Genomic DNA, 20,785 nt, shown 5'->3' with positions numbered 1-20,785 from the left:
CATCCATGTACTCAGTTTGATACACCAAAAATCAAATAAAGGATGTTAGAAAAATCTCCTTACCTCGATTACAGTAAACTAAAATGTGAGTACGAAGACACTTCCTGAGAAGCTCTTCACCAATGATCTTTATGCTCACAATTTATCTACTTAGTGACCGAATAATTTGTGATGACGTTGACAAGTTCTGTAGATGGCAAAGCCACAAGGGGAAAAACTACCCAGTGAGTTAATGCAATACTCTTTCTACAACAAGAAACCCTACATGCTGTGTCTGTGTCAATCTAACGAAATGTGTTCCCTACTGAGCAGGTTCAACAGAATCAAGGCCTTCCTTGTATGTCAGTTTGGGATTTTAAGGTAGGATTTGGTACTCAGTTTATATTGTTGTAGGGAATTCTGAACATAATAAAAAATCCTCTGATTCAAAACAAATGTAATCGTTGGCTATACCTGGCAATAATCTTTGGTAATATGGTGATACTAAAGAGAATATCAGAAACAACCGGATTTAAAATAAACAAATACATAATGTTCTTTGTACAACAATAAACACTACATGCTATATCTGTGTCAATCTAACAAGGTGTTTGCTACTGTTACACAGCATTAGGGCCATATATGTCCATTTTGGCTTGAAATCAGGATTTGGTACTCAGTTAATATTGTTGTAGGGACAAGTATGTATAAACATAATAACAGAACTCAATCTCTGATTAAAAATCTACTTTAATCATTGGCTTACAGCAAATACATTATCTTTCTGTGTAGCAATTGACTTCTTGAATCTTTTCATAAGGCTTGTTTTTATATGTTTTGTCTTGAAACAGTATATCAGTGGATTGATCATGGGAGGGAGCAGACTATACAACATGATAATAACAATACGTAAATCAGTGCTGAATCTAATGCCGATATTACTGGACAGATAAATAAAACACCTGGGGAGATAATACAGGGCAATGATGATCAGCTGACCACTGCAGGTAGAAAGGGTTTTGAGGCGGCCTTGTGTGCTCGCAATCTGAACAACTGCCACAATAATAGAGCAATATGAGAATATAATAAAAGCAAGAGGTCCCAGTAATGCCAGCATGGCAAAGATAAAAGCAGGAAAACTATAAGGGGCCCTATCAGTGCATGCAAGCGTTGTTATAGCGATATGATCACAGTAGCACTGCATGATTTTGTTTGAGTCACAGTAAGGAAGAGGATAGGCCCTAATTACCATCATCAATGGGCAGGCTTTCGCAACAATCCAAGCAGTGGTACTGAGAATATGAATAGTGGAGTTTTTGATAATCATTGGATATCTGAGCGGGAAACAGATTGAAACATATCGGTCTAAAGCCATTATAAATAGAATGTATGAATTTACAGTTCCCAAATAGTGCACTAAGTACATCTGGACAAAACAACCTGTGAATGAAATAGCTCCTGTTTGAAACCAATACCTGGCAATAATCTTTGGTAAAGTGGTGGTGCTAAAGAGAATATCAGAAACAACCAGATGTAAAATAACAAAATACATGGGTTTGTGGAGATCCCGGTCTGTTGCGAACAATACAAGAATAACCACATTTCCTACTGTAGTGCAAAAATACACCAAGAATAATACAGTTGAGGCAAGACCGTAGAACTCTGGCTGAAGCCCAGGGAACCCAACGATGACAAACTCTGTCACAAAGCTGTGATTCCCAGCTGACATGATGATGGCCTCTTAGACAACCTGCGGAAATAAAGGATTCATTAATTATTGAAACCTTCATTGAAATCTAAATGGAAATGTTATCTATTTCATCGTAAAGTATATGAGTTACCCTCATGACTTAAAATGTTATATTGTATGAAGTTGTAACTCATTTTATTTGGCCTAGTTTTGTCAACTCAATTTGATTTGACCTAACTTAAGTTACCAGGCTGCCTTTCACCTTTAATTTACAGTATGTCAACTCAGGAAGTCAAGTTGAATTAACAAAACCAGGCAAAAACTAGGTAGCAGAATTGGTTGTATTATAAGTTCATACATTTTATATCAACGGAGTAAAATCTTTTTGTTGTTGACACTAAACGTTTTACAGTGAAAAGTACATTAATAGGATGTTAATACAATATGTATCATTATAGGTTAATGTACATATCTCTTCTAGCGTACCGGTATGTTTTAACGTTGCATTATTTTATTGATATTACAAGTGATATGACATTTTTCATCATGTTATACACTGAGTATACAAAATATTAAGAACACTTGCTCTTTCCATGACAGACTGACCTGGTGAATCCAGGTGAAAGCTATGATCCCTTACTGATGTCACTTGTTAAATCCTCTTCAATCAGTGTAGATGAAGGGGAGGAGACAGGTTAAAGAAGGATTTTTAAGCCTTGAGACAATTGAGAAATACAGTATATTGTGTATGTGTGCCATTCAGAGGGTGAATGGCCAAGACAAAATATTTAAGTGCCTTTGAACAGGGTATGGCCGAAGGTGCCAGGCGCAGCGGTTTGTGTCAAGAACTGCAACGCTGCTGGGTTTTTCACACTCAACAGTTTCCCGTGTGTATGAAGAATGGTCCACCACCCAAAGGACATCCAGCCAACTCGACGCAACTGTGGGAAGCATTGGAGTCAACATGGGCCAGCATCCCTGTGGAACATTTGACACCTTGTAGAGTCCATGCCCTGACGAATTGAGGCTGTTCTGAGGGCAAAAGGGGGATGCAACTCAGTAATAGGAAGGTGTTCCTAATGTTTGGTATACTCAGTGTATGTCCCACTACATATTACTGTCAAGATATGAAGACATTTAAAGAATAATACTAAAATAATGAATAACCATTATTCAGCAACCTATTTTTGCCCAATGTGTGGCATGTCAATACAAAAGCTGCATCTCACAATAAATCTTTCAATGGAGTCTTGTGTCATGAAGTGAAGTTATCCAATGTTATCATCTAAAGATTAGAGAACATATTCATATATTCCGAAAACACATTAAGAAGATGCATAAAGTGAGCTATCAAGACATGCCATGTAACTCCAGACCTGCATAGTAGTAAATCAAGGCTTACCCAATTCTGATGTCTGACACGGACACTTGCAGTGTCCAATTTATAATAACTGTTGACACCCCATGACATAATTCTGCACCTGACCTTACTCCCTAAGGTAATTATCCTCAAAGTGTTTATGAGGGGTTTTCTCTTGTTCTTTGTCATTTATTTATTTCAATCATGATGTAATGATGCAAAATATCTACACAAAACACAAAGTATTCAAAGACATGTTGTAACGACTGTCTAATTCCTCCTCCTCGGATGAGGAGAAGGAGTAAGGGTCGGACCAAAATGCAGCGTTGTATGCAGACATGATTAATATTTATTAAGGATAAGACGAATACGAAAAACACTCAAACGAACAAAACGAACGTAGACAGACCTGAACTTGAGAACTTACATATACACGAAGAACGCACGAACAGGTACAGACTACACAAACGAACGAAAACACGAAACAGTCCCGTGTGGTGCAACAGACACAGACACAGGAACAATCACCCACAAACAAACAGTGAGAACAGCCTACCTTAATATGGTTCTCAATCAGAGGAAACGTCAAACACCTGCCTCTAATTGAGAACCATATCAGGCAACACATTTAACCCAACATAGAAACACTTAACATAGAATGCCCACCCCAACTCACGCCCTGACCAACTAAACACATACAAAAACAAGGAAAACAGGTCAGGAACGTGACAGAACCCCCCCCTCAAGGTGCGAACTCCGTGCGCACCACCTAAAGTCTAGGGGAGGGTCTGGGTGGGCATCTGTCCACGGTGGCGGCTCCGGCTCCGGACGTGGTCCCCACACCACCATAGTCAAACCCGCTTCCGTAGCCTCCTCCAAATGGCCACCCTCCAAATTAACCCCACTGGATTAACGGGCAGCACCGGACTAAGGGGCAACACCGGAATGAGGGGCAGCTCCAGACTGAGGGGCTGCTCATGGCTGGCTGACAGCTCTGGCTGCTCATGGCTGGCTGACGGCTCTGGCTGCTCATGGCTGGCTGACGGCTCTAGCTGCTCATGGCTGGCTGACGGCTCTGGCTGCTCATGGCTGGCTGACGGCTCTGGCTGCTCATGGCTGGCTGGCGGCTCTGGCTGCTCATGGCTGGCGGAAGGCTCTGGCTGCTCCTGTCTGGCGGAAGGCTCTGGCTGCTCCTGTCTGGCGGAAGGCTCTGGCTGCTCCTGTCTGGCGAAAGGCTCTGGCTGCTCCTGTCTGGCGGGAGGCTCTAGCGGCTCCTGTCTGGCGGACGGCTCTGAAGGCTCAGGACAGACGGGCGGCTTTGAAGGCTCAGTACAGACGGGCGGCTTTGCAGGCTCAGTACAGACGGGCGGCTTTGAAGGCTCAGTACAGACGGGCGGCTTTGAAGGCTCAGGACAGACGGACAGCTCAGACGGCGTTGGGCAGACGGGCAGTTCAGGCGCCGTTGGGCAGACGGGCAGTTCAGGCGCCGCTGGGCAGACGGCAGACTCTGGCCGGCTGAGGCGCACTGTAGGCCTGGTGCGTGGTGCCGGAACTGGAGGTACCGGGCTAAGGACACGCACCTTCAGGCTAGTGCGGGGAGCAGCAACAGGACGCACAGGACTCTGGAGACGCACAGGAGGCTTGGTGCGTGGTGCCGGAACTGGTGGTACCGGGCTGAAGACACGCACCATAGGGCTAGTGCGTGGAGGAGGAACAGGGCTCTGGAGACGCACAGGAAGCCTGGTGCGTGGTGTAGGCACTGGTGGTACTGGGCTGGGGCGGGGAGGTGGCGCCGGATATACCGGACCATGCAGGCGTACTGGCTCCCTTGAGCACTGAGCCTGCCCAACTTTACCTGGTTGTATGCTCCCCGTAGCCCGACCAGTGCGGGGAGGTGGAATAACCTGCACTGGGCTATGTAGGCGAACCGGGGACACCATGCGTAAGGCTGGTGCCATGTATGCCGGCCCGAGGAGACGCACTGGTGGCCAGATGCGTTGGGCCGGCTTCATGACATCCGGCTCAATACTCAATCTAGCCCTGCCAGTGCGGGGAGGTGGAATAACCCGCACCAGGCTATGCACACGTACAGGAGACACCGTGCGCTCTACCGCATAACACGGTGTCTGCCCGTACTCTCGCTCTCCACGGTAAGATCGGGAAGTTGGCGCAGGTCTCCTACCTGCCTTCGCCACACTACCCTTTAGCCCCCCCCCCAAGAAATTTTTGGGCTTGACTAACAGGCTTCCTACCGCGTCGTCGTGCTGTCTCCATTCGCCGGTATCCCTCCTCACACTGCGCCAGAGAATCCCAGGCGGGCTCCGGCACTCTCCTTGGGTCGATCGCCCACCTGTCGATTTCCTCCCACGTAGTGTAGCCCAGATCCTTCTCCTGCTTCCGGGCTAGCTCCTCAAAATGCCGCCTCTCTGCTTTCGCTGCCTCCAGCTCAGCTTTGGGGCAGCGATATTCTCCTGGCTGTGCCCATGGACCTTTACCGTCCAATATTTCCTCCCATGTCCATGAATCCTGCGATCGCTGTTGCTTTCTCCCACGCAGCTTGGTCCTAGGTTGGTGGGTGATTCTGTAACGACTGTCTAATTCCTCCTCCTCGGATGAGGAGAAGGAGTAAGGGTCGGACCAAAATGCAGCGTTGTATGCAGACATGATTAATATTTATTAAGGATAAGACGAATACGAAAAACACTCGGAAAATACAAAACAACAAAACGAACGTAGACAGACCTGAACTTGAGAACTTACATATACACGAAGAACGCACAAACAGGTACAGACTACACAAACGAACGAAAACACGAAACAGTCCCGTGTGGTGCAACAGACACAGACACAGGAACAATCACCCACAAACAAACAGTGAGAACAGCCTACCTTAATATGGTTCTCAATCAGAGGAAACGTCAAACACCTGCCTCTAATTGAGAACCATATCAGGCAACACATTTAACCCAACATAGAAACACTTAACATAGAATGCCCACCCCAACTCACGCCCTGACCAACTAAACACATACAAAAACAAGGAAAACAGGTCAGGAACGTGACACATGTTTTTATTTCATCATACTTAATGATAAAAGGTAGATAGTTGGCTATCTTAATATCTTAATCTGTCTCATAAAGCTAGCTAGCTGCTATGGGAGACCAACATGGTGATGACCCCTTTGGATTTAATGGTGGCCATCTTGAAGCATGTGGGGACAGCAGACTGGGATAGGGAGCGATTGAATACGTCCGTAAACACACTAGCCAGCTGGTCTACGCATGCTCTGAGGACGCGGCTAGGCATGCCGGCTGGGCCAGCAGCCTTGCGAGGGTTAACACGTTTAAATGTCTTACTCATGTCGGCCACGGAGAAGGAGAGGGGGGGGCTGCAGTCCTTGTTAGCGGGTGGCGACAGTGACACTGTATTACACTCAAAGCGGACAAATGTGTTAAATTGGTGTCCGTGACGTGGCTGGTTTTCTTTTTGTAGTCCGTGATTTCCTGTAGACCCTGCCACATATGTCTCATGTCTGAGCCGTTGAATTGCAACTCCACGTTGTCCCTGTACCGACATTTTGCTTGTTTGATTGCCTTGCGGAGGGAATAACTACGCTGCTTATATTCTGCCATATTCCCAGTCTTCTTTCCATGGTTAAATGCGATGGTTTGTGCTTTCAGTTTTGCGCGAATGCCGCATTCCATCCACGGTTTCTGGTTAACAACCTATAAAGCACTGTAACAGTAATCCAATTAACAACCTATAAAGTACTGTAACAGTAATCCAATTAACAACCTATAAAGTACTGTAACAGTAATCCAATTAACAACCTATAAAGTACTGTAACAGTAATCCAATTAACAACCTATAAAGCACTGTAACAGTAATCCAATTAACAACCTATAAAGCACTGTAACAGTAATCCAATTAACAACCTATAAAGCACTGTAACAGTAATCCAATTAACAACCTATAAAGCACTGTAACAGTAATCCAATTAACAACCTATAAAGCACTGTAACAGTAATCCAATTAACAACCTATAAAGCACTGTAACAGTAATCCAATTAGCAACCCAAATAGCACTGTAACAGTAATCCAATTAACAACATATAAAGTACTGTAACAGTAATCCAATTAACAACCTATAAAGCACTGTAACAGTAATCCAATTAGCAACCCATATAGCTCTAACAGTAATCCAATTAGCAACCCATATAGCTCTAACAGTAATCCAATTAGCAACCCAAATAGCTCTAACAGTAATCCAATTAGCAACCCAAATAGCGCTAACAGTAATCCAATTAACAACCCAAACAGCACTGTAACCGAAACCCAAATACAATTTATACATATAGTTTATACACCGAATTAATTTACACAAGATATACTAAGAATGATATGTACAGCAGTAGATACAATATAAACTCAGCAAAAAAGGAAACGTCCCTTTTTCAGGACCCTGTCTTTCAAAGATAATTAGTAAAAATCCAAATAACTAGATAGATCTTCATTGTAAAGGGTTTAAACACTGTTTCCCACGCTTGTTCAATGAACCATAAACAATTAATGAACATGCACCTGTGGAACGGTCATTAAGACACTAACAGCTTACAGACGGTAGACAATTAAGGTCACCGTTATGGAAACTTAGGATACTAAAGAGGCCTTTCTACTGACTCTGAAAAACACCAAAAGAAAGATGCCCAGGGTCCCCGCTAATCTGCGTGAACGTGCCTTAGGCATGCTGCAAGGAGGCATGAAGACTGCAGATGCGGCCAGGGCAATACATTGCAATGTCCCTACTGTGAGACACCTAAGACAGCGCTACAGGGAGACAAGACGGACAGCTGATTGTCCTCGCAGTGGCAGACCACGTGTAAAAACACCTGCACAGGATCGGTACATCCGAACATCACACCTGCGGGACAGGTACAGGATGGCAACAACTGCCCGAGTTACACCAGGAATGCACAATCCCTCCATCAGTGCTCAGACTGTCTGCAATAGGCTGCGAGAGGCTGGACTGAGGGCTTGTTGGCCTGTTGTAAGGCAGGTCCTCACCAGACATCACCGGCAACAACGTCGCCAATGGGCACAAACCCACCGTCGCTGGACCAAACAGGACTGGCAAAAAGTGTTCTTCACTGACGAGTCGTGGTTTTGTCTTACCAGGGGGGATGGTCGGATTCGCGTTTATCTTTGAAGGAATGAGCGTTACACCGAGGCCTGTACTCTGGAGTGGGATCGATTTGGAGGTGGAGGGTCCGTCATGGTCTGGGGCGGTGTGTCACAGCATCATCGGACTGAGCTTGTTGTCATTGCAATCTCAACGCTGTGCGTTACTGGGAATACATCCTCCTCCCTCATGTGGTACCCTTCCTGCAGGCTCATCCTGACATGACCCTCCAGCATGACAATGCCACCAGTCATACTGCTCGTTCTGTGCATGATTTCCTGCAAGACAGGAATGCCAGTGTTATGCCATGGCCAGCGAATAGCCCGGATCTCAAACCCATTGGGCACATCTGGGACCTGTTGGACCGGAGGGTGGGGGCTAGGGCCATTCCCCCCAGAAACGTCCGGGAACTTGCAGGTGCCTTGGTGGAAGAGTGGGGTAACATCTGACAGCAAGAACTGGCAAATCTGGTGCAGTCCATGAGGCGGAGATGCACTACAGTGCATAATGCAGCTCGTGGCCACACCAGATACTGACTGTTACTTATGATTTTTGATTTGTGCCCCTTTGTTCAGGGACACATAATTCCATTTTTGTTTGTCACATGTCTGTGGATCTCGTTCAGTTTATGTCTCGGTTGCTGAATCTTGTTTTGTTCATACAAATATTTACACATGTTAAGTTTGCTGAAAATAAACGCACTTGACAGTGAGAGGACGTTTCTTTTTTTGCTGAGTTTACTAAGAATGATATGTACAGCAGTAAATACACTAAGAATGATATGTACAGCAGTAGATATACTAAGAATTATATGTACAGCAGTGCATATATTAGAGTGAGCTATGTCAAGAACCCAGCATATAACAAAATATGCGGTGTGTATAAACAGTGTAACTGAAATGCAATGTCCAGTACTAGAATTATTGGAATGTGTTATGTCGAGAATACAGTATTTAAATACACAGTACAAAATCCCATGACAAAATGGATAGAATTGCAGGAACCTAGCTTCCGGACCAGAGTCGGGAATATGAATATACAGTATATCACAAAAGTGAGTACACCCCTCACATTTTTGTAAATATTTGAGTATATCCTTTCATGTGACAACACTGAAGAAATGACACTTTGCTACAATGTAAAGTAGTGAGTGTACAGCTTGTATAACAGTGTAAATTTGCTGTCCCCTCAAAATAACTCAACACACAGCCATTAATGTCTAAACCGCTGGCAACAAAGTGAGTACACCCCTAAGTGAAAATGTCCAAATTGGGCCCAAAGTGTCAATATTTTGTGTGGCCACCATCATTTTCCAGCACTGCCTTAACCCTCTTGGGCATGGAGTTCACCAGAGCTTCACAGGTTGCCACTGGAGTCCTCTTCCACTCCTCCATGACGACATCACAGAGCTGGTGGATGTTAGAGACCTTGCACTCCTCCACCTTCCGTTTGAGGATGCCCCACAGATGCTCAATAGGGTTTAGGTCTGGAGACATGCTTGGCCAGTCCATCACCTTTACCCTCAGCTTCTTCTCTTAGTGGGCAAATTTAGTGGGCACTCGTGGTGGCTGTCTTTTAGATTCCAGTGGACACCCCCGTGAGTGTCCATCAGAACCCAAAAACTCCATAGAAACACAGGAACCTAGGAAGAAATCTAGAGAGGAAACTGTGCTGCTGATCCAATCAGGTGGAATGGGGACAGGGACAACCATACGTTGTCAGGCCAGGTAGTCCTGATGCATGGTCCTAGGGCTCAAGGACCAGGGGGTTGAGGGACATTGTACCCGTGGACAGAGCCAACCAGGCAGGATATTACCCCACCCACTTTGCCAAAGTACAACCCCCACACCAGCAGAGGGATATTAAGATCAAGAAACAGATTACCGACCATTTTGAATCCCACCGTACCTTCTCCGCTATGCAATCTGGTTTCAGAGCTGGTCATGGGTGCACCTCAGCCACGCTCAAGGTCCTAAACGACATCATAACCGCCATCGATAAGAGACATTACTGCGCAGCCATATTCATCGACCTGGCCAAGGCTTTCGACTCTGTCAATCACCACATTCTTATTGGCAGACTCGACAGCCTTGGTTTCTCAAATGATTGCCTCGCCTGGTTTACCAACTACTTCTCTGATAGTTCAGTTCAGTGTGTCAAGTCGGATGGACTGTTGTCCGAACCTCTGGCAGTCTCTATGGGGGTGCCACATGGTTCAATCCTCGGGCCGACTCTCTTCTCTGTATACAGTATACATCAATGATGTTGCTCTTGCTGCTGGTCATTCTCTGATACACCTCTACACAGACGACACCATTCTGTATACTTCTGGCACCTCTTTGGACATTGTGTTAACTAACCTCCAGACGAGCTTCAATGCCATACAACTCTCCTTCCGTGGCCTCCAACTGCTCTTAAACGCAAGTAAAACTAAATGCATGCTATTCAACCGATCACTGCCCGCACCTGCTCGCCCGTCCAGCATCACTACTCTGGACGGCTCTGACTTAGAATACGTGGACAACTACAAATACCTAGGTGTCTGGTTAGACTGTAAACTCTCCTTCCAGACTCATATTAAGCATCTCCAATCCAAAATTAAATCTAGAATCGGCTTCCTATATTGCAACAAAGCATCCTTCACTCATGCTGCCAAACATACCCTCGTAAAACTGACCATCCTACCGATCCTCGACTTCGGTGATGTCATCGATAAAATAGCCTCCATCACTCTACTCAACAAACTGGATGCAGTCTATTACAGTGCCATCCGTTTTGTCACCAAAGCCCCATACACTATCCACCATTGCGACCTGTACGCTCTCGTTGGTTGGCCCATGCTTCATACTCGTCGCCAAACCCACTGGCTACAGGTTATCTACACGTTTCTGCTAGGTAAAGCCCCACCTTATCTCAGCTCACTGGTCACCATAGCAGCACCCACTCGTAGCACGCGCTCCAGCAGCTATATCTCACTGGTCACCCCCAAAGCCAATTCCTCCTTTGGTCGTCTTTCCTTCCAGTGCTCTGCTGCCAATGACTGGAATGAACTGCAAAAATCTCTGAAGCTGGACACACTTATCTCCCTCACTAGCTTTAAGCACCAGCTGTCAAAGCAGCTCACAGATTACTGCACCAGTACATAGCCCATCTATAATTTTGCCCAAACAACTACCTCTTCCCCTACTGTATTTATTTATTTATTTTGCTCCTTTGCACCCCATTATTTATATTTCTACTTTGCACATTCTTCCACTGCAAATCTACCATTCCAGTGTTTTACTTGCTATATTGTATTTACCTTGCCACCATGAACTTTTTTTGCCTTTACCTCCCTTATCTCACCTCATTTGCTCACATTGTATATAGACTTATTTTTCTACTGTATTATTGACTGTATGTTTTATTTATTCTATGCTATGCTTTATCTTGGCCAGGTCGCAGTTGCAAATGAGAACTTGTTCTCAACTAGCCTACCTGGTTAAATAAAGGTGAAATAAAAAAATAAATAAAAAGAGGCCACCAACTTACTACCCTGAGTCAAGGCGGAGTATAACCCATGAAGATCTCCCCCACTGCACGAGCCCGGCGGGTGCCAAACCAGACAAGAAGATCACTTCAGTGACTCAACCCACTCAAGGCGAGTTTAGTGAACAAATACCTGGTACGATGTGATGCACCCCTCCTAGGGACGGAATGGGAGAGCACTAGCAAGCCAGTGACTCAGAGGGTTAGAGGCAGAGAATCCCAGTGGACAGTGGGGAGCCGGCCAGATAGAGACAGCAAAGGTGGTTCGTCACTCCAGTGCCTTGCCATTCACCTACTGAAGAGATGAGACTCTCACATGGATTGGCAGATCATTCCATAAAAATGTTGCTCTAGATGGCCTGGAGAGAGAAGTTGTTTTCAATCTCTCGTCACAGTTTTGATGCACCTGTACTATCTCCACCTTCTAGATGGTAGTGGGGTGAACAGGCCATGGCTTGGGTGGCTGAGGTCCATGATTAACTTCTTGGCCTTCCTGTTACACTGTGTGCTGTAGATGTCCTGGAGGGAAGGCAGTGTGCACCCGCTGATGCGTTGAGCTTACCAAGGGATAGTGGTAAGCCCTTGGGATGGAGGTACCCCTGTGATAAAGTCTACAGACAGGTGGGACCAGGTCCGGCTGGGGATGGGCAGAGGTTGGAGCAACCCAGCCGGTCACTGTCATGAGGGCTTGCTTTGGGCACAGGTGGAACAGGCCGCAACAAAGGATATCACATCCTCAATCATGTTGGGCCACCAGAATTTCCTCCTCAGGAACTCCAGTGTCTGATTAACCTCTGGATGCCCAGACAATTTAGAGGAGTGTCCACATTGTAGTACTTGGGAATAGGCTGATCACAGAACGTAAAGTATATTAGTGGGTCTCCCGCTGGGGTCAGGTTCTCGGGTCTGGGCTTGTCGGACCGTGGTCTCAATTCTCCATATCACAGGGGTCACAATGCGGGAGCTGAGGATGATGGGATCAGAGTCCCTCTCCTCGTGTTGGCGGGACAGGGCGTCTGATTTCTGATTCTTGGATTTTGGGCGATAGGCTAGTGTGAAAATGACCCTGTTAAAAAATAGCGTGACGAGAGTTCAAGCTCTTGGATTCTTGAATGGAGACCAAGTTCTTATGGTCCGTCCAGATCACGAAAGGATGAGGTGCCCCTTCCAACCAGTGTCTCCACCCCTCAAGGTACCACTTAACTGCCAAGAGTTCCTGGTTGCCTACATCATAGTTGCGTTCCGCTGGCGTGAACTGCTTGGAGAGAAATTCACATGGGTGCAGTTTCTTGTCCTCCTCGTTCTGCTGTGAAAGGACCGCCCCTGCTCCGGTGTCCGAGGCATCCACCTCTACCACAAATGGACGAGTAGGATCAGGATGAATGAGGATGGGTCCAGAGGTGAAACGTCCCTTGAGCTCCATGAATGCCCGGTCAGGAATCAGTGTTTAAGGATAAACATAATACTTTACTGAGACACGTTAGCTGCAGGATCAGCTACGGTAAACAATTCAAGCTTCTGCAAAGGACAGCAGAAAACACACCTCTCTCTAGGGTACGTGAGACGGTAGCGTCCCACCTCTTCAACAGCCAGTGAAACTGCATAATTAAAATTCCTCAAACATACATGTATTTTACACCATTTTAAAGATACACTTGTTGTAAATCCAGCCACAGTGTCCGATTTCAAAAAGGCTTTACGAAGAAAGCAAACCAAACGATTATGTTAGGTGAGTGCCTATTCACAGAATAACATTTTCCAACCAAAGAGAGGATTCACAAAAAGTAGAAATATAGATAAAATGAATCACTAACCTTTGATAATCTTCATCAGATGACACTTATAGGACTTCATGTTATACAAAACATGTATGTTTTGTTCGGTAAAGTTAATATTTATATCCAAAAATCTGAGTTTACATTGGCGCGTTACGTTCAGAAGTTCCAAAACATCCTTTGATTTTGCAGAGAGCCACATCAATTTACAGGAATACTCATAATAAACATTGCTTAAAGATACAACTGTTATGCATGGAATTTTAGATGCACTTCTCCTTAATGCAACCGCTGTGTCAGATTTCAAAAAAGCTTTACGGAAAAAGCAAACCATGCAATAATCTGAGTCGGCGCTCAGAGTCCAATCAAGACACAAATATATCCGCCATATTTTGCAGTCAACAGAAGTCATAAATAACATTATAAACATTCACCTACCTTTGATAATCTTCATCAGAATGCACTCCCAGGAATCGCAGTTCCACAAGAAATGTTTATTTTGTTCGATAATGTCCATCATTTATGTACAAATTCCTCCTTGTTGTTCTAGCGTTCAGTACACTTTCCAAACTCACGACGCGTGGGCAAGTCCAGCGGAAAGTACGGACGAAAAGTTAAAAAAGTTATATTACAGTCCGTAAAAACATGACAAACGAAGTATTGAATCAATCTTTAGGCTTTAGGTTGTTTTTAACATAATTCTTCAATAATGTTCCAACCGGAGAATTCCTTTGTCTTCAGGAAAGCAAATGGAACGGGAGCGAACTCTCATGTGAACGCGCATGGTCAGAGCATGGTCAGCTCATGGCTGCTGGCAGACCTCTGACTCATTCCCCTCTCATTCGCCCCCACTTCACAGTAGAAGTATCAGACAAGGTTCTAAAGACTGTTGACATCTAGTGGAAGCCTTAGGAAGTGCAACATTACCAATATCCCACTGTATCTCCAATAGTAGCTGAGTTGAAAATCGACCAACCTCAGATTTCCCACTTCCTGGTTGGATTTTTTCTCAGGTTTTTGCCTGCCATATGAGTTCTGTTATACTCACAGACATCATTCAAACAGTTTTAGAAACTTCAGAGTGTTTTCTATCAAAATCTACCAATAATATGCATATTCTAGCTTTTATGGCTTTGTAGCAGGCCAATGACTCTGGGCATGCTTTTCATCCGGACGTGAAAATACTGCCCCCTACCCCAAAGAAGTTAACAGGAAAATCATAATGAGTAAATTGGACACACCTGAGTGTCAATACCGTCTCTTGGACTTTTTCTGCCGCCCTCTGGTTACAGGTGGAACCATGACACCATGTGAAGGTTAACACGCTTGAATGTCTTACTCACATCGGCCACAGAAATTGGGAGGACACAGTCCTCATGAGTGACGGGGGCTCACGTCAGTGGCTGGCTGTTTTCCATGAGCGGCGAAGGTGTTTAGTTTGTCCCTTTATAAACCGTGATTGTCTGGAGTCCTTTCCACATCCGTCTCTTGATTGAGCCATTGAATTGCGAGTCCACTTGTCCCTGTACTGTTGTTTTGTCTCTTCTATTGCCTTACGGAGGTCAAAGCTGGTCTGTTTGTACAAGTTCATGACCTTGCCGTGACCTTGGTGTCGTTAAATGCGGTGGTTTGCCCTTTCTGTTTTGTGTGAATTCTGCCATCTATCCACTGTTTTTGGTTTGGATAAGATCTAATCTAATCAATAAACATCTTCTTTGCACTTCCTAATGAGCCCAGTCACCTGTCACGTTCCTGACCTTATTTCCCTTATTTTGTATTTATTTAGTATGGTCAGGGCGTGAGTTGGAGTGGGTTGTCTATGTGTGTTTTTCTATGTTGGGGTTTTGTGTTCGGCCTAGTATGATTCTCAATCAGGGGCAGCTGTCAATCGTTGTCCCTGATTGAGAATCATACTTAGGCAGCCGGGGTTTCACGTTTGGTTTGTGGGTGTTTGTTTCCTGTGTCAGTGTTTGTGCCACACGGGACTGTTACGGTTAGTTCATTTGTTATTTTGTATCGTGTCTTGTTTTCGTGTATATTAAAATCATGGAAACTTACCACTCTGCACATTGGTCCTCCGATCCTTCTCGCCTCTCCTCGTCTGAGGAGGAGGAAGAAATAGACTGCCGTTACATCACCGAGTTAGTGTTCACGTCGATACTCTTCCCAGAGGCAACCCGGAACATTTCCCTGTCCGCGTGATCAAAACAGTCTTGAAGAATAGATTCCGATTGGTCACACCAATGTTGAACACTCCTTACCACAGGAGATTCCTGATTAAGTTTCTGCCTATAGGCGGAGAGGTGCAGGATGGAGGCGAAATTAGGTTCTTGTAGCCGTCCCCAAAGGGAGAGGAGCAATTGCTCTCCCAGGCTTTAGCACAAGAGATATGTTTGCACAAAGTCCAGTGTAGTTCCTTTAGCGCTGTTGTGGTGTCGTCTTGGGGGGGAATATACACGGCAGTGACAATAATCAAGAAAATTCTCTCTGGATGCAGTTGACATTTGCTAAGGTATTCTAGAGAACAAAATGATTTGAGTTCCTGTACGTTACCACAACCACACCGTGAGTTGTTAATCATGAGACATACCCATCCACATCTGTTTTTCCCAGAGAGTTCTTTCTTCCTGTTATCGCAAAGAACGGAGAACCCCGTTGGCTATATGGATGGGGACAATATATCTGGAGAGAGCCATGCTTCCATAAAACAGAATATGTTACAGTCCCTTATGTCTCTATGAAAGGAGATCCTCTACCATATCACACAAACTTGTCCTTTCTTTGACGGTCCATGAGGGAGTGAACAAGTGCACACTTTGGCAAGGAGGTAGAGGGAGAATTGGAATTGGCCTAATGATGCTTGCATGTTTTACTTGCAAGGCCGGGATTCAATCATAGTGTACATACAACCTTTGCTTCAGATACAATTATGTCACATTATGGCACTGCATCAACAATAAAGAGTAATGTTGATATTGTGCTATTCTGGTATCCTTATTAGAAATCCCCTTATAGCTAGAATCCTTTGTAGAAACAATATCAAAGTGACCACCCGCCTCTGTTTTGGTAAAAAGCTGAGGGATAGGCCTGTAGAAATGTAACCAGTTTCAAATTCATAGACATAGCCATTGATGCAAGGAATGACCATCACTAGGTTTCAATCCAATATGAGATAGATTTCCACCAGAGATGTGTTCCCATCAAACTCACTTATTGTGGATACAAGTCTGTGCGTGATGAAGTACTACATATAAAAATAAGGTTTGTGGTTAAATTCCCATGCGCCCAATGAAAAATACAGGTTAAATTGGTTTCCTTCGCATTTTCAACTCTTCTGATGGTTTTGTCACAAAAACTGTTGCGTTATATACTATAGCAAATGTGCCCACTCTAGTCGTCGCATGTGTGCTGTAGCCAAAAGCCTGCAGATACAGTGTGTATAGGCTACCTACATTCGATTATCATGGATATGAGCGGTATTGTTTTTATGTGTCCAATGGCAGCCACCCATCCATCATCATGTCACAAGAATAAGACCCTTGATAATTATTGGAATGGAACGTCAAGATCATCAGGTGCACTTTCACCACCCTGTGAAGTTCATCACAATTTATTTAATCTGTAGTCTAATAAACGGCATGGTTTCCCGAGTCATAGCGGGAGGACCACACAACATATCATCGCGTGACTCCAAGTTTACTTCGATATTATTATATCACTATTTGTACAAAAAGGCGTGTCCACTGCAATGTGTTACCTAGTTCATTTTACCAACACAAAAAGATCCCACCATGTCAAACGAACAAATTGTCTGTCGGTATTTATAAAATTGTTACCGCATATCCTGTTTAATTCAGCCTAGTCGTGACTTTTTTAATGTGTTTAATGATATCAACATTTTAGTTGTTGTAACGGTTCTCGTCCTCTTCGTCTGAGGAGTACCAAGGATCGAACCAATACGCAGCGTGGTAAGTGTCCATTTTAATTTATTAAAACTGAACACTGAAAAATACAAAATAACAAAGTGAATAATACCGAAAACCGAAACAGTCCTGACATGTGAAACAAACACTACAACAGGAAACAATCACCCACCACACACAATGAAAAACAGGCTACCTAAATATGGCTCCCAATCAGAGACAACGACTGACACCTGCCTCTGATTGGGAACCATACTAGGCCCAACACATAGAAATCTAACAACAGAACAAAACATAGAAAAACAACATAGAATACCCACCCCAACTCACGCCCTGACCAAACTAAAATAAAGACATAAAAAAGGAACTAAGGTCAGAACGTGACAGTTGTAACCATGTTTTAAGGCTTACAGTGTTGGCTTACATTTACGTTGTTTACAAACGTTGGAGTAAAACAATCTTATTTTGGGTTCTAAATGAGTCAAACAGCTGAACTAAGCTCATGAGGAATGTATACGTTACAGTGAGCGCCAAAACTATTCATACACCCTGAGGAAGGCACAGTGATGCCGAAACGTTTGTAAATACCCATTAAATTGCTGGGAGTTTATACATGGAGTGTGCGACTTTCTTTATTTTGATAGTTTATTTGCCGTTAGTCAGCACTTCCACACAAACACATTTTTCTGGGTGTGCTCCAGCTCATGTTTTTTAATCTACGTTACAGTGAGCCCCAAATATATTCGGAGAGTGACAATTTTGTTGTTGTTTTGGCTCTTAACTCCAGCACTTTGTATTTGAAACGATACAATGACTATGAGGTTAAAGTGCAGACTGTCAGCTTTAATTTGAGGGCATTTTCATCCATATGGGGGGAACCGTTTAGAAATGAAAGCACTTGTTGTACATATTTCCCCCATTTCAGGGGACCAAAAGTATTGGGACAATTCACAAATTTGTGTATTCAAGTCGTCAAAAGTTTGAGTATTTGGTCCCATATTCCTAGCATGCAATGATTATATCGAGCGTGTGAATCTACAAACTTGTTGGATGCATTTGCTGTTTGTTTGGGTTGTGTTTCTGCTTGGTTTGTGCCCAATAACAGGGGAGGTTATCATTTTTGGTGGGGTATGATATTTGTGCATCTGTAACGTTTTCACTTGTCATTATTCATTATTCAGGATTCACGATTCACTCAGGACTACCCGTGATCATGGTCGCATCCACATTCATGTAGACGTATTTTAAAATGTATTATTCATTTATATGTCCCAAATAATCTAGCAACAGCAGATTCTAGCTTTATAAATGATATTGACATTGTTTAGTGATGTTAACTGATGTGTTCACCAACTTTCAAATTCAAACTTTTACTAAGCAATTCAGTGTTGAGTCAACAATGCTAAATAAAAATACATGTGGTAAAAATAGATAAATACATTTTTGTTTTAATAGATTTTGTTTTTATAAAGAATACTCAATCATTAAGCATATGTACGCCATAATGAATTGGATGAATTCAAACAATTGCAAACCAATTTGAGGAGATGTGTTACATAAATCATCAAGATACAGCAGAGACCCTCTCCTTCTGGGGATCAGTTGATCTCTTGAATCTTTTCATCAAGCTCTGTTTTATATATTTGGTTTTGAAACAGTAAATCAGTGGATTGATCATGGGAGGGAGCAGGCTATACAACATGATAATAACAATACGTAAATCAGTGCTGAATCTAATGCCGATATTACTGGACAGATAAATAAAACACCTGGGGAGATAATACAGGGCAATGATGATCAGCTGACCACTGCAGGTAGAAAGGGTTTTGAGGCGGCCTTGTGTGCTCGCAATCTGAACAACTGCCACAATAATAGAGCAATATGAGAATATAATAAAAGCAAGAGGTCCCAGTAATACCACCATTGCTACAACAAAAGCAGGAAAACTATAAGGGGCCCTATCAGTGCATGCAAGCGTTGTTATAGCGATATGATCACAGTAGCACTGCATGATTTTGTTTGAGTCACAGTAAGGAAGAGGATAGGCCCTAATTACCATCATCAATGGGCCGGCTTTCGCAACAATCCAAGCAGTAGTACTGAGAATATGAATAGTGGAGTTTTTGATAATCATTGGATATCTGAGCGGGAAACAGATTGAAACATATCGGTCTAAAGCCATTATAAATAGAATGTATGAATTTACAGTTCCCAAATAGTGCACTAAGTACATCTGGACAAAACAACCTGTGAATGAAATGGCTCCTGCTTGAAACCAATACCTGGCAATAATCTTTGGTAAAGTGGTGGTGCTAAAGAGAATATCAGAAACAACCAGATGTAAAATAACAAAATACATGGGTTTGTGGAGATCCCGGTCTGTTGCGAACAATACAAGAATAACCACATTTCCTACTGTAGTGCAAAAATACACCAAGAATAATACAGTTGAGGCAAGACCGTAGAACTCTGGCTGAAGCCCAGGGAACCCAACGATGACAAACTCTGTCACAAAGCTGTGATTCCCAGCTGACATGATGATGGCCTCTTAGACAACCTGCGGAAATAAAGGATTCATTAATTATTAAATCCCCATTTTCACAAACTTCAAAGTGTTTCCTTTCAAATGGTATCAAGAATATGCGTATCCTTGCTTCAGGTCCTGAGCCACAGGCAGTTAGATTTGGGTATGTAATTTTAGGGGGAAATTTAAAAAAAGGATCCGATCCTTAATTAGCATCTTAATGATATTAATGATATTACAAGTGATATCAAATTATTGATCACATTACATTTCCTACTACATATGACTATCAAGATTTTAGGACGTAAAGAAAATTACAAAAGTAATGAATTTTGCATAATTCTTTTTTCAATACTGTCGACTGCATCGCCCAATTTGTGGCATGTCAATACAAAAGCTGCACCTCACAATAAGCCTTTCAATAAGCCTTTCATCTAAAGATTAGAGAACATATTCCATCTCGTTCAAATATTCAGAAAACACATTAAGAAGATGCATAAAGTGAGCTATCAAGACATGCCATGTAACTCCAGATCTGCATAGTAGTCTGATGTCTGACACGGACACTTGCAGTGTCTAATTTATAATAACTGTTGACACCACATGACATAATTCTGCACCTGACCTTACCCCCTAAGGTAATTATCCTCAAGGTGTTTCTGAGTGTTTTTCTCTTGTTCTTTGTCATGTAAACTCAGCAAAAAATTCAACTTTTTCAGGACCCTGTCTTTCAAAGATAATTTGTAAAACTCCAAATAACTAGACAGATCTTCATTGTAAAGGGTTTAAACACTGTTTCCCACGCTTGTTCAATGAACCATAAACA

At 43.5% G+C, this 20,785-nt stretch overlaps 2 protein-coding genes across 2 annotated transcripts; both read right to left on the bottom strand.

Moving 5' to 3' along the window:
• Nucleotides 1–733: 733 nt before the first annotated feature.
• LOC120028495 (olfactory receptor 2AT4-like) lies at nt 734–1,708 on the bottom strand. The gene has a single exon (XM_038973697.1). It carries the CDS (start codon nt 1,706–1,708, stop codon nt 734–736), a length of 975 nt encoding a protein of 324 aa, XP_038829625.1.
• A 17,291-nt stretch (nt 1,709–18,999) lies between these two features.
• Nucleotides 19,000–19,971, bottom strand: LOC120028494 (olfactory receptor 2AT4-like). The gene has a single exon (XM_038973695.1). It carries the CDS (start codon nt 19,969–19,971, stop codon nt 19,000–19,002), a length of 972 nt encoding a protein of 323 aa, XP_038829623.1.
• Nucleotides 19,972–20,785: the final 814 nt, after the last annotated feature.

Source organism: Salvelinus namaycush, chromosome 34 (genome assembly GCF_016432855.1).
Source record: "Salvelinus namaycush isolate Seneca chromosome 34, SaNama_1.0, whole genome shotgun sequence".
NCBI classification, from domain to species: Eukaryota; Metazoa; Chordata; class Actinopteri; order Salmoniformes; family Salmonidae; genus Salvelinus; species Salvelinus namaycush.
The sequence above is the reverse complement of the archived record's forward strand: the minus strand, read 5'-3'. Positions and strand labels throughout refer to the sequence as shown.